The sequence below is a fragment of the Chanodichthys erythropterus genome, chromosome 22 (genome assembly GCF_024489055.1).
Source record: "Chanodichthys erythropterus isolate Z2021 chromosome 22, ASM2448905v1, whole genome shotgun sequence".
Classification (NCBI taxonomy): Eukaryota; Metazoa; Chordata; class Actinopteri; order Cypriniformes; family Xenocyprididae; genus Chanodichthys; species Chanodichthys erythropterus.
Genome location: NC_090242.1, coordinates 32,207,878 through 32,220,309, shown reverse-complemented (window position 1 = coordinate 32,220,309; position 12,432 = coordinate 32,207,878). Strand labels below are relative to the sequence as shown.

The window sequence follows — 12,432 nt, the reverse complement described above, 5'->3', positions numbered from 1 at the left end:
TCTATTAAGAAGTTTTTCTTAAAACTTGAAAAGAAGAAATCGTTCATAAAAATATGAGCTTTTGTTTTCTTTTGCTTTGGATAAACTCGTCTCCTAAATGCATAAATGTAAATGTATCAAATCAACACAAACACAGTTTAACTGACATAACCATGACTTTATATGTTATGATATATAAGAACAAAAATGTCTCGCGTCGTCTCAAGGAACTGCATCCGGGTCTGTTGTTGACCTTTCCTATATGAGCTGCGCTCGCGACCTCCATTTCCTTCACTCAGCTCCTCGCGCTCTAGCCGGCCGCTGCAGGAGGACACACGCTCGAGCTCCCGCTACACAATCTATCAATAATCATGCTCTCCGTTCGCGTTGCGGCGGCTCTGGCCCGCACCTTGCCCAGACGTGCCGGATTCGTAAGTCTCATTTTGTGGCGTTTTAACTTGCCTTCAACACCGAGCTGGTGAATGTCAGCGCTTGTAAATGGCGTGAGGCTGCGCGTCGCCATCTTGCAGTATGAAGGGCCTGCGTATGCTGCGTTTGATTTAGTTTTATGTGGTTTTAGTTTTAAACTACAGCATGTGCTTTAAGGGAACCGAATCTACCGGTTTTAAAAGTGTATATATATACATTATAAATGGTTTCAAATGCATGTTTAGCGAGGTTGTGATCAATGAATGACTTTCCCAATTGAAGGTCAGGAAATGCTTGCTTGGGTTTGTGACAGATCAGCTGTCAGTAGCTTTACTATGTACATAAGTTTATTTGGAGTATTTTAGTGCTTAATGCTTTAGTGCATTCATATGTAACCATTTTTTTTGCACTTACCCTTTATTTAGGCGTACGTTAGGATGATGTAAGTGCTTTGTGTCGCATTAGTGAGCGCATTATCTTTGCAAATGAGAGGTTATACACCCTTTTGGTCTAGTATATGTAGCTGTTACTGTTGAAAAATTCAGGTGCAATGACGTGGTTGTTGATGGCACATGAAGGTCAAGGGCTCTCAAGCAACATGCTTGGATTTCTATGGAAGAATCTGAAAGTGTGTTTATTATGATCAATATAGGATTATAACAATTTTTTTGCAATTGCAGGTTTCCAAGAATGTTGCTGCTGCATGTGTTGGAGCAAAGAACCTGCACACTGCCAGACCGTGGCTGCAGAAGACAGGTTATTAAATGTTTTTCATGGTGCGCTTGGGTCATTTAGGTGTGGTTTTTGCTCTCGTATTGTTGTTTTCATTTATCAAGCGTTGTTTTCCAGGCACAGCGGAGGTGTCCAGCATTCTGGAGGAGAAGATTCTTGGAGCTGATACTAGTGCGGATCTGGAGGAGACCGGCCGTGTGCTGTCCATCGGTGACGGTATCGCTCGTGTGTATGGGCTGAGGAACGTGCAGGCCGAAGAGATGGTGGAATTCTCCTCTGGTCTGAAGGTGAGTGAGACGGGGGTCATGAGCTCGTGGCTGAGCCTTCAAGGACTCCAGATGCTTCAAGATGATGGTGCTCTTAAAGGGATAGTTCACCCAAAAACAAATTCTGTCACTTACTCATTCTCAAATGAGTCCAAACCTGTATGATTTTCTTCTGCTGTTGAACACAAAAGAGATTTTGAAGAATCTGTAACCAAACAGCTCCATAGTATTTTCCCACCATACTATGTAAGTCAATCCATCAACTGTTTGGTTACCCTTGTTCTTCAAAATATCATCTTTTGTGTTCAGCAGCAGGAGGAGAAATTCATACAGGTTTGGAACAACTTGAAGGTAAATGACAAATTTTCTCTTTTGGGTGAACACTTCCTTTTAAAGGTGCAATATGTAAGAATTTTGCATTAAAATATCCAAAAACCACTAGGCCAGTGTTATATATTTATTTCACAGCTATTTTTGTTCATTTGAGTACTTACAATATTCCAAAAGTTTCCAACTATTTGTAAATCGAGAGAGAATTGCAATTTTAACCAAGGCTCCGGGATGTGTGAGGAGTCACCTGTCGATTGCGTCATACCCCTGTTACCCTCTGTTTCCGGTTTTATTTTGTAGAAACCATGGAAACACCAAAGACGCTCTAATTACATGTTTTAATAGACTAGGGAACAACTGATTTGATATTTATAGTCAGAAAACTAACTTATTATATAGCTCTACATGTTTAGTCTTATTTAAATCAAATTTTCTTTTTCTTTTTTTTTTCTTTTATTCTCTTTGCGATTACCATGCTTTACCATGCCTCAGAGGAAAAACACAACTTTGTCAAGGAGCTAAAATGGCATAATCGGATACAGCTTTATTTTTAGTGATGGTAATACAGAATTTTCTCCATCATACAATACGTTTTTAAATTAATTGCATGCCATTTATCAACACAAGCCATCCAATATTTAATATATTCTAAAATCAATCTATCTTACTGCAGTGTAAAAGTGTCTCTCAGCAGCCACCGAGCGAACGACACACTCAACACACACAAATGTATCTAATATGATAAACAGAGCTGCGTTACCTCATACTCATGACCGGAAAATGGAAGCTGCGCCGGCGACTGTCACAATAAAAGTTCTGCTGCTCGTGAGGCGTGTGTTGATCAATTGCTCCAGCTCCAACACTCCTCCTGCTCTGCTTCATGCTACAGTAACGTTAATAATCGCATCCATGAACATGATTTCTTCCCGAGTCCCATCCCAATTCTTTTGCACCGGCTGTGAAGTGAAGACCACATATCCCAAGATTCCGCTCTTAAACTTGCCATCAAGCTACACCTTTTGTTTTTGACTAGGCCTCTAGTGTTCCTAGCGGACAAATCTTACATATTGCACCTTTAAGTATAGACTTTTTTTTTTTTTAATCAAATGTCAAATTTGAAGTTTTTTTTTCATGTTTGAATATTTAAATGTCAAATATTTTAGTATGTTAAAATATTACATGATATTCTGACTAGTTAATTTAAATTAAAAATCTATAGTATAAATTTAAATATTTATATACACTACACTAATACAATTTTATTTACAGTTAAATAAAATGGTCTGACTAAAAAAACTGATGTAATATTTAAATTTTAGTTATTTATACTGCAATGATTTGACTAGTTAAATCAATATTTACATTATTTCAATATTTAGTTTTAATTATGTAATAAGTAATCCGGTCTCAGTATTCTTGGTTAACTGCTTTTACATCAAGACTCTTTCACTTCTCTTCTCAGGGAATGTCTCTGAACTTGGAGCCTGATAACGTTGGTGTTGTGGTGTTCGGTAACGACAAACTCATCAAGGAAGGTGACATCGTCAAGAGAACAGGAGCTATTGTGGATGTTCCTGTCGGAGAGGAGCTGCTCGGCCGTGTTGTGGATGCTCTGGGAAACCCCATTGATGGCAAGGTCTGACCACCAATTGGACTCTTGCATAGTTGTAGTTCCTTCCTTTTATTGATTCCAATTGTCAGAATTCTTCTTCTTAGAGTTGAATCTATTTTTTTCCTCCTCCAAGGGACCCTTAGGCTCTAAGGAGCGTAGGCGTGTGGGTCTGAAGGCCCCTGGCATCATCCCTCGCATCTCTGTGAGAGAGCCCATGCAGACCGGCATCAAAGCCGTGGACAGTCTGGTGCCCATTGGCCGTGGCCAGAGAGAGCTGATCATTGGTGACAGACAGACTGGGTAAGTGCTGGACTTGGTAAATGTAAACTCTGGCATTGCTTGCTTCATTTTGAGCCAATTTTAGCTCAATCATCCATTTTAAATTTGTTTATCCCAGCAAAACCGCCATTGCCATCGACACCATCATCAACCAGAAGCGTTTCAATGAAGGCACTGAAGAGAAAAAGAAGCTGTACTGCATCTACGTGGCCATCGGTCAGAAGAGATCCACCGTGGCCCAGCTGGTGAAGAGGCTGACAGACACTGATGCCATGAAATACACCATCGTGGTGTCTGCTACTGCGTCCGACGCCGCTCCCCTGCAGTACCTGGCTCCATACTCTGGCTGCTCCATGGGCGAGTACTTCAGAGACAACGGCAAACACGCCCTGATCATCTACGACGATCTCTCCAAACAGGTGAGAACTTGGCACTAAAGCTGCAGTTGCATTTACACCTTTGAATCCAGACATGACCAAGTTGTGCATACAAGGTGTCTCATAGGCCACACTAGATTAAACCATGGAAGAAGCACCGAAATGCCAGTATTGTAGCACCATCTTGTTAATAAAATGCATGCCCAATTTTTAATGTCATGAGACAAAGCTTATTATCAGGACAAATTTTAGGGCTTATTTTGAAAGATCAAGACATGGACTTTTACAGTTTCCAGTTTATTATTATTATTATTTTTTTAAAGCTATAAAGTTCTCTAATGTATCTGTGTTTTTAATGAAAATGGCATGTGAAACTGATGTGGCAAACTCCAAATACTACTAAAACAGCATAGGTTTAAAAAAAAAAAGCGCCACAGATGCTGATATGGTGTTAAACTACTAAAACCGCAGTCTTGCTCAAGTTTGCATATGTGATTGTACATACCTTGTACATCAGGTTTTTATGGCTCATATAGTCTGATTTATTCATTTAAACAGCTTGCTTAGTTTTATTTTCGATCAAAGCTCTGTAGTTTTAAAATGTGTAATGCAATTAAAACAATGCTGAATGAGACATGTTCCTCAAGACTTATGTATCATTAGATGCTCATATTTGCTCATATTATTATTTTTTTTTTTTTTTTTTTTTATAAAACCATGATTATAAAGTAAATCTAAGTTGCTTCAGTCCAGTAATTGTTCATCTTGAAATATTACTAACAATGTTGTTATTGTTTACTTTAGAAAGTAAAAGGCCTTCAGGTTGTGGTTTGTGCATCTTTACTCTGAAATCTTTACTGACTTTTATAAAGTATGAACCATTATACAACAGAAGGCATGTAGTTTGTGTGCAACAGGTTTTTCAGCAAAGTTGAGCATTAGGGATAAACTGAACGTTTTGGCCGATAATAATTCTTTATATTTTAAAGCAGATTACTGATATATTGGCAAATCTAAAAAAATATTATTTTTTTGAGAGCCTGATTACAAAAACAAGCTTCACCATTATAAGTCATGTCCCAAACAATTATAATGTTTTCATTATTATATGTAGCTTATGACAGACGTGTGCTGCACATGTTGCACTTGACTGCATTTTCCTTTTTGAAGTGATTTTCAATCATATTTCAAGCAATTCAAAACCATCATGGCAGACAGTGCACATCTGAAGTGTCTCAGATGTAGGAAAAATCCATTATTTATCGGTTTTAATATATCGGCCAAATTTTCTTATCTGGCCAATGCACTAAAAATGAACACCCATCGGCCAATACTGTTATGGTGGCCGATGTAATGTGCATCCCTATTGAGCATGTTGATTTAGAGGCCCTAGAAATGTGCATATCAAATGATAGAGTTGGCTGTATAGGGGTTAATGGTATTGCAGGAGTTAGTGTATGATGAGTGTGAATGCAGAAAATGTGAGCTCTGTTGCTCTTTCAGGCTGTTGCCTACCGTCAAATGTCCCTGCTGCTGCGTCGTCCCCCCGGTCGTGAGGCCTACCCCGGTGATGTCTTCTACCTGCACTCCCGTCTGCTGGAGAGAGCAGCCAAGATGAACGACAACTTCGGTGGTGGATCCCTCACCGCTCTGCCCGTTATCGAGACCCAGGCCGGAGACGTGTCCGCTTACATTCCCACCAATGTCATCTCCATCACTGACGGACAGGTGCGTCATTGCACAAGCAGATCCTGAACAATCAAAGATTTGATACACAAGCTGATCTACTTGATCTCTTCATGCAGATTTTCTTGGAGACTGAGTTGTTCTACAAGGGCATCCGTCCAGCTATCAACGTGGGTCTGTCCGTGTCCCGTGTCGGCTCTGCTGCCCAGACCAGGGCCATGAAGCAGGTTTGTTTTGTGTCCTAGTTTGGCTCCCAATGGATGTTTAAGTTTAGTAGGGCCGCACTATAATTGCGATTATGGCTTAGCGCGATTGTCAAAGCATGCCACACTTTACTTATTTTTTTTATAAAAGAAACATGCCAAAATAAAAGCTTGAGGTTATCAATTTTATAGACGAATGCAGAAAAAAATGCAGCCCTAGTTTGAGTAAAAGAAAGAAAAGGGGGACGTTCTAACCTGCCGGCTGTTGGTTCTCCAGGTGGCTGGTACCATGAAGCTGGAGTTGGCTCAGTACCGTGAGGTGGCTGCTTTCGCCCAGTTCGGTTCTGATCTGGATGCCGCCACACAGCAGCTGCTCAACCGAGGCGTGCGACTCACAGAGCTGCTCAAGCAGGGCCAGTACTGTAAGTACACTACTGCCCCCTACTGCATGGGACACGTTCACACTCAACCTATCTGTGTGTAATGTTCCCATGCTGTTTTGTCTTAAGGTCCAATGGCCATTGAGGAGCAGGTGGCCGTCATTTACGCTGGTGTGAGAGGACACTTGGATAAGATGGAGCCTAGCAAGATCACCAAATTTGAGAGAACCTTCCTTCAACATGTCCTCAGCCAGCACCAGGATCTGCTCGCAGCCATCAGGTAGGTTTTCATTAGCAGTTCTGCATTCTTTGTAAGAAATGCCAGTGGAACACCTTGTTCCTGAGCCATTGCTTTAAAACACAAATGACCACTATCAATTTAACTTCTAAGTGCTTCTACTCATCTTTATGTTTTAGGGTTGACGGTAAGATTTCAGAGGCCTCTGACACAAAACTCAAGCAGATTGTGCTCAACTTCCTCTCAAGCTTCGAGTAGTTTGTTTCCTGTATCGCTAATGTTTTGTCAATGTTTGCATAGTGCTCATGCTTAAATTTATACAAACCCTAAAGAAATTCAAGTGGCACTTGATCCTCGATGTACAGAAATCTCCTAACAGAGAATAAAGTGTTCCCAACTCCATCTCTGGTTCTGTTTATTTTGTTGTGTGCTTGTTTGAATGATGTTTTAGTGTTTATAAGGGGTGCTAGTGCATTTGAGGTGCATAAATTATGGCTTTTTAAATGAAGTATTGTGCAAACTTTTTTTGGGGGGGTTTTTTAAATATAAGTTTCTCAGCACAGTCAGCAGAGTTACTGCTCTCTAGGGTTGTAAAGGGAGAATGTAGGCCTACATAGATGTAAATGTGAGATGTAGTTTAATTGTTATGGGTAATTTCAGTTATTTACTTAACACTGACAATTTAAAATAAAGTGAAATGGTTACCAAACTACCCTAACACGTAGCATGAACTAACAAAGACGAGTAAGGTGTTTTGTTTTGTTTTTTCATCCATAAATTTGTAAATGAATGCGGGTAATGACCACTTTAATTACAACTATTGTTAAAAAAATATTGTATTTTCTACTGTTAGGAGACTAATAAACACTGATCACTGTTAATGCATTATTGTAGTAAAATGTTACTGATGCTTTTGAAACAGTTCTTGCTGTGCCCGTTTTACTCTGTATATGAAGTTGGAGTCATGAGATTTCATACCTGCTGACAGCAGGTAATTCAGCACATTGCTTACACAGGTAAAGCTGAGAGAACTTGATTACCTTTTCAAAATCCTATCAAATAGCAATGTTTGTCACCCATAGTGTGCATTTAAAATTGAGATTTGAATCCGAGTTGCTTGAGAGCTGAAATCTGGGACCCTTCAGTCAGATGGCTGCATCGCCTGGCAAAATTGAAATGTTTCAAATCATTTTTCAAAACTTATTAAAAGGAAGAACCTGTCCAAACCTGGTTCTAGTTGTATGACCTGTCAATGAGGTCACTTCAGTATAATGTCATTTTTGGGCAGTTACACACATTCTGCCACTAGAGACAGTCAAGTGAAGCTCTTTTCAAGATGATCACTAGTGTTTGTTTTTCAAGTCTTTACCACCAGGTGGAGACTGTGTGCCTCTGGACACTTGTGACAGCAATGTGCATTTGCTGTAAAACACAGAAGTCCTGTAGTAGCTGGTCAAAGTTTGGTTAAAGCCGAGATCACTTAGACCACATATACTACTGCACAATGGCATTGCCAAATAGCTATTTGGGCATTTCAGTTCCTGATGGTCACATTTCTTTCTCCCATCTAAATACATCAAATACAGTTACTAAAGTGGGTTGCGAACAGTTGTTCATGTTAAACTTAAAGAACCCAGAAACCAACACAATGATCTGATGATCCTATATGTATCAAGAATCTCCAAAGCAGCTCTAGAACCCAATAAGATGTATGGTTCTGCTGTAAAAAACCATTGAAGAACCTTTCTTTTTAGGATCATACACATCTACAGCTTCTCTGTAAACTCACGTGTGTGTCCTCCTATAGCCGTTTGCGTAATCTACCCCAGAAAACACACACAGACCCTCGAGCTCTGTTGACAAAGTGCCATTACATGTTCTCTCCACATCTCTCATTAGAATCAAACAGCTGGATCCAATTGTTCACATTAGCAAAATCAAAGCACAAATTCCCCTTACAAAAATCATTTTGCAAAGTCTGGAAGAACAAACATAGCTTGTATCTTGGCAAGTGCGTGTCTGTGCATGTTTTTTTTTTTTTAAGGTTTTTTATACATAGTAATCAAGGATTGACATTAACGCCCGACAAATTTCAGCAGTGGCGTGTAACGCGGACACTCCTACTAGCTACTTTACATTTAATTGTCTTTTAAAAAGGCATCTGAAATAAAAAAAATCAGTGCAATGTAGTATTCCCAAAAAAATATTGATTATTCGTTACATATCGATACTGAAAAATTGAAAACGCTTCCTATACTAATTCTCCGCAGAATAGATAGGCTACACAATACCAGTTGCTCTCTCTCTCTCATCTCTCTGTCAGTGAGTCGACACACAAACCCTCCTCCCCTCACTCACCTGTTTCATTTGCTCTGGATGAATATTGTTAAAGTTACAGGACTTGAATTTTGGTGCGGTATTGCGTGTATTGCGCATAATTTTACTCATTCCCGCAGATTTTGTTCTCACACCCAAAGTGCGCACACATAAAGCTGCCTCTCGGTACTAAATTGAGTTCGTTTTCGCTGCTTTTTGCGCTTAAACAGTCAAATACACAAAATAATGTCAAAATGCCGGTCTTGGCGAGTATTCACGTAAACACAGTCAGTTGTTTTAAGTGGACGTAAACAGTTGGGAAAGAAAACGTGTAACAGTATAATGGATCCGTGCATCAGTTCTTAAAGTGACAGCAGTTTACCTGCTGCCAAATTATGAGATAATATATGTCAGTCATGGTATCAGTCAAAATTGGGGCCAGTGGAAAAAAACAAAACCTAACCCTAATCCTAACCTAACCAAGATGGCTGGTGAGCAAAAAAAAAGGTTAATGTCAAGCCCATTGTTTAGAACCATATCTTCCTGAAGAACCATTTTATGCTAAAACAAAAAAAAAGTTAGTTGTGTTAGAGTTTGTGTTTTGTGTTTGTGCCTAACAAAAACTAAATTCACTGTAAACCACGGCTTCACAGGGCTTATTGCTTTTATAAAATGCTTAGTTCATAAAAGTATTTTAATATTTATTGAAGTGGTGCAGTAATACTGACGTGATGAGGTCACAGGTGTATGTTTGTAGAGTAATTTACAACAGCTTTGAACACGGCTCAACCAATCAGAATCAAGGACCAGAACTATCCATTTATATGTTTTTTATTATTATTATTATTCCTGAAATTATGTTTTTCAAATCTGAAAATTTCTTTTTTTTGGAACTCAACCATCCAACTACACACTCTCAACAGGTACTTGATATCCTTCTTAAAGTGTGTAAACATTTTTAATGAAATTTTAATGAAATTTAAATAGTAACTGGTTTTCTACCAGTCTTATTGGCATATGGTTCCATGAAGAACCTTTAATATTCACGGAACCTTTCCTTTGCACAAAAGATTTTTTATGATGGAAAAGTTTCTTTAAATTTTTATAATGTTCTTTTAAGAATTGTTAAATGTGGTTCTTCTGTGGCATCGCTGTGAAAACCCCAATTTGTATCCTTTATTTTTAAGAGTGTATTTATAAAAAGTTGTGCGTCTTTATTGGGCCACAGGAAACGTTATATACCAGCGGGATACTGTACAAGAGTTTATGATCACAAACACACAAGTCTGCTGATCCCCCATGTGTAAAATGCTCTTCTGCTATATTTACACATGTGTGTAAAGACTCTGGTATTATTATGTCCCATGGTAGAACTTTTTAATATCACAAACACACTCTTGGCACGAGGACTCGGAAGGTCTGATGTTGGACTGTGTGTGTGTCTATAAACCAGACAGGATGCTCCAGGTCTGCTGTATGAGTGTGCGTCATTTCAGATGTGGTTAAATGGTGAATTCACGTCTGAGAATCTAGACATCAGTGTACGTGGATAAGAGAAGGTTCAGGTTTAATGAAGAGGAACAAAGAAACTCAGATATTGACTCTAGATTCTGACTGCATGAGCAGCATTCAGATCTTTTGGAAAAAGCAGATATACACACAAGTGTGACTACACACCAATTGCATTTCGTTGCATTAAGTTGTAAATGGCCTGCAAAAGAATTATTTCTTGATTATTATAATAACATTTGCCTCTGCTATTGTATTGCTGTTGCTGACATTTTAGAAAACAATTAAGCCAATAAAGGCTGTGGGTTTAAGTGATTTTATTTTTACTTAGTGAACTTATTTATAACTTAAGGTTTAAAAATGTGAGGCAACTGGCTTACCCCCCCAAAAAACAGCTGGATCTAAACCCATTCCAGGAAAAACATCTTCAAAATTTAGCGCGACAAAGTCTTCTGAACGTCCATGATTGCTCAACCAACCTCTTCCAAACTTTGAAGTTCTGCCAACTTGGTAGGGTTTACAATATAGCAGATGTGAAATTGTGATCAGTCATTGTGCCATTTTTTTTGTTGTTTGTTTTTACAGATAATTTCCTGTGTAAAATTGTGCATGTATAATGTTTAATCTGTTTGATACTCTGCACACCATCACCATTCATTGTCTAAGTCTTAAAGGGTTGGTTTAAGCAAAAATGAAAATACTGTCATTAACTACTCATCCTCATGTTGTTCCAAACCCGAAAGTTCTTCGTTCATTTTCAGAACACAAATTAAGATCTTTTTGATGAAATCTGAGACATTTCTGTCCCTCCATAGACAGCTACACAACTACCACTTTTAAGCTTCAAAAAGTTCATAAAGAGATCATAAAAGTAGTAGGAGTGGTTTAGTCCAAATTTTCTGAAGAGACAATCACTTTATATGACAAAAAGTTTTAATTTAGGCTTTTATTCACATATAAAATTGATGAGCGAACATGAACAGAAGCTCGACCAAACCTGCTTCACACATGAGAACGTGCTGCGTAACACAAGAATGAACCTCATTGGTTCTCGCTGAAGCTCAAACGTGCTCCGTAACACGAGAATGAACCTTGTTGGTTCTTGAGGAAGCTCAAACGTGCTGCGTAACACAAGAATGAACCTCACTGGTTCTTGCTGAAGCTCAAACGTGCTGCGTAACACGAGAATGAACCTTGTTGGTTCTTGAGGAAGCTCAAACGTGCTGCGTAACACAAGAATGAACCTCACTGGTTCTTGCTGAAGCTCAAACGTGCTGCGTAACACGAGAATGAACCTCATTGGTTCTTGAGGAAGCTCAAACGTGCTGCGTAACACGAGAATGAACCTCATTGGTTCTTGAGGAAGCTCAAACGTGCTGCTTAACGCGAGAATGAACCTCATTGGTTCTTGAGGAAGCTCAAACGTGCTGCTTAACGCGAGAATGAACCTCATTGGTTCTTGAGGAAGCTCAAACGTGCTGCTTAACGCGAGAATGAACCTCATTGGTTCTTGAGGAAGCTCAAACGTGCTGCGTAACACAAGAATGAATCTCATTGGTTCTTGCTGAAGCTCAAACGTGCTGCGTAACACGAGAATGAACCTCATTGGTTCTTGCGGAAGCTCAAACGTGCTGCGTAACACAAGAATGAACCTCATTGGTTCTTGCTGAAGCTCAAACGTGCTGCGTAACACGAGAATGAACCTCATTGGTTCTTGAGGAAGCTCAAACGTGCTGCGTAACACGAGAATGAACCTCATTGGTTCTTGAGGAAGCTCAAACGTGCTGCGTAACACAAGAATGAACCTCATTGGTTCTTGCTGAAGCTCAAACGTGCTGCGTAACACGAGAATGAACCTCATTGGTTCTTGCTGAAGCTCAAACGTGCTGCGTAACACAAGAATGAACCTCATTGGTTCTTGCTGAAGCTCAAACGTGCTGCGTAACACGAGAATGAACCTCATTGGTTCTTGAGGAAGCTCAAACGTGCTGCTTAACGCGAGAATGAACCTCACTGGTTCTTGAGGAAGCTCAAACGTGCTGCTTAACGCGAGAATGAACCTCACTGGTTCTTGCTGAAGCTCAAACGTGCTGCGT

General features: G+C 39.5%; 1 protein-coding gene across 1 annotated transcript; it reads left to right on the top strand.

Moving 5' to 3' along the window:
• The first annotated feature begins 254 nt into the window (after positions 1 to 254).
• Positions 255 to 6,913, top strand: atp5fa1 (ATP synthase F1 subunit alpha). The gene is made up of 11 exons (XM_067375165.1): positions 255 to 410; positions 1,089 to 1,164; positions 1,258 to 1,427; positions 3,199 to 3,372; positions 3,482 to 3,648; positions 3,746 to 4,046; positions 5,508 to 5,732; positions 5,810 to 5,917; positions 6,171 to 6,315; positions 6,403 to 6,553; positions 6,691 to 6,913. Exons 1-11 carry the CDS (start codon positions 351 to 353, stop codon positions 6,767 to 6,769), a joined length of 1,656 nt encoding a protein of 551 aa, XP_067231266.1. The 5' UTR covers positions 255 to 350; the 3' UTR covers positions 6,770 to 6,913.
• Positions 6,914 to 12,432: the final 5,519 nt, after the last annotated feature.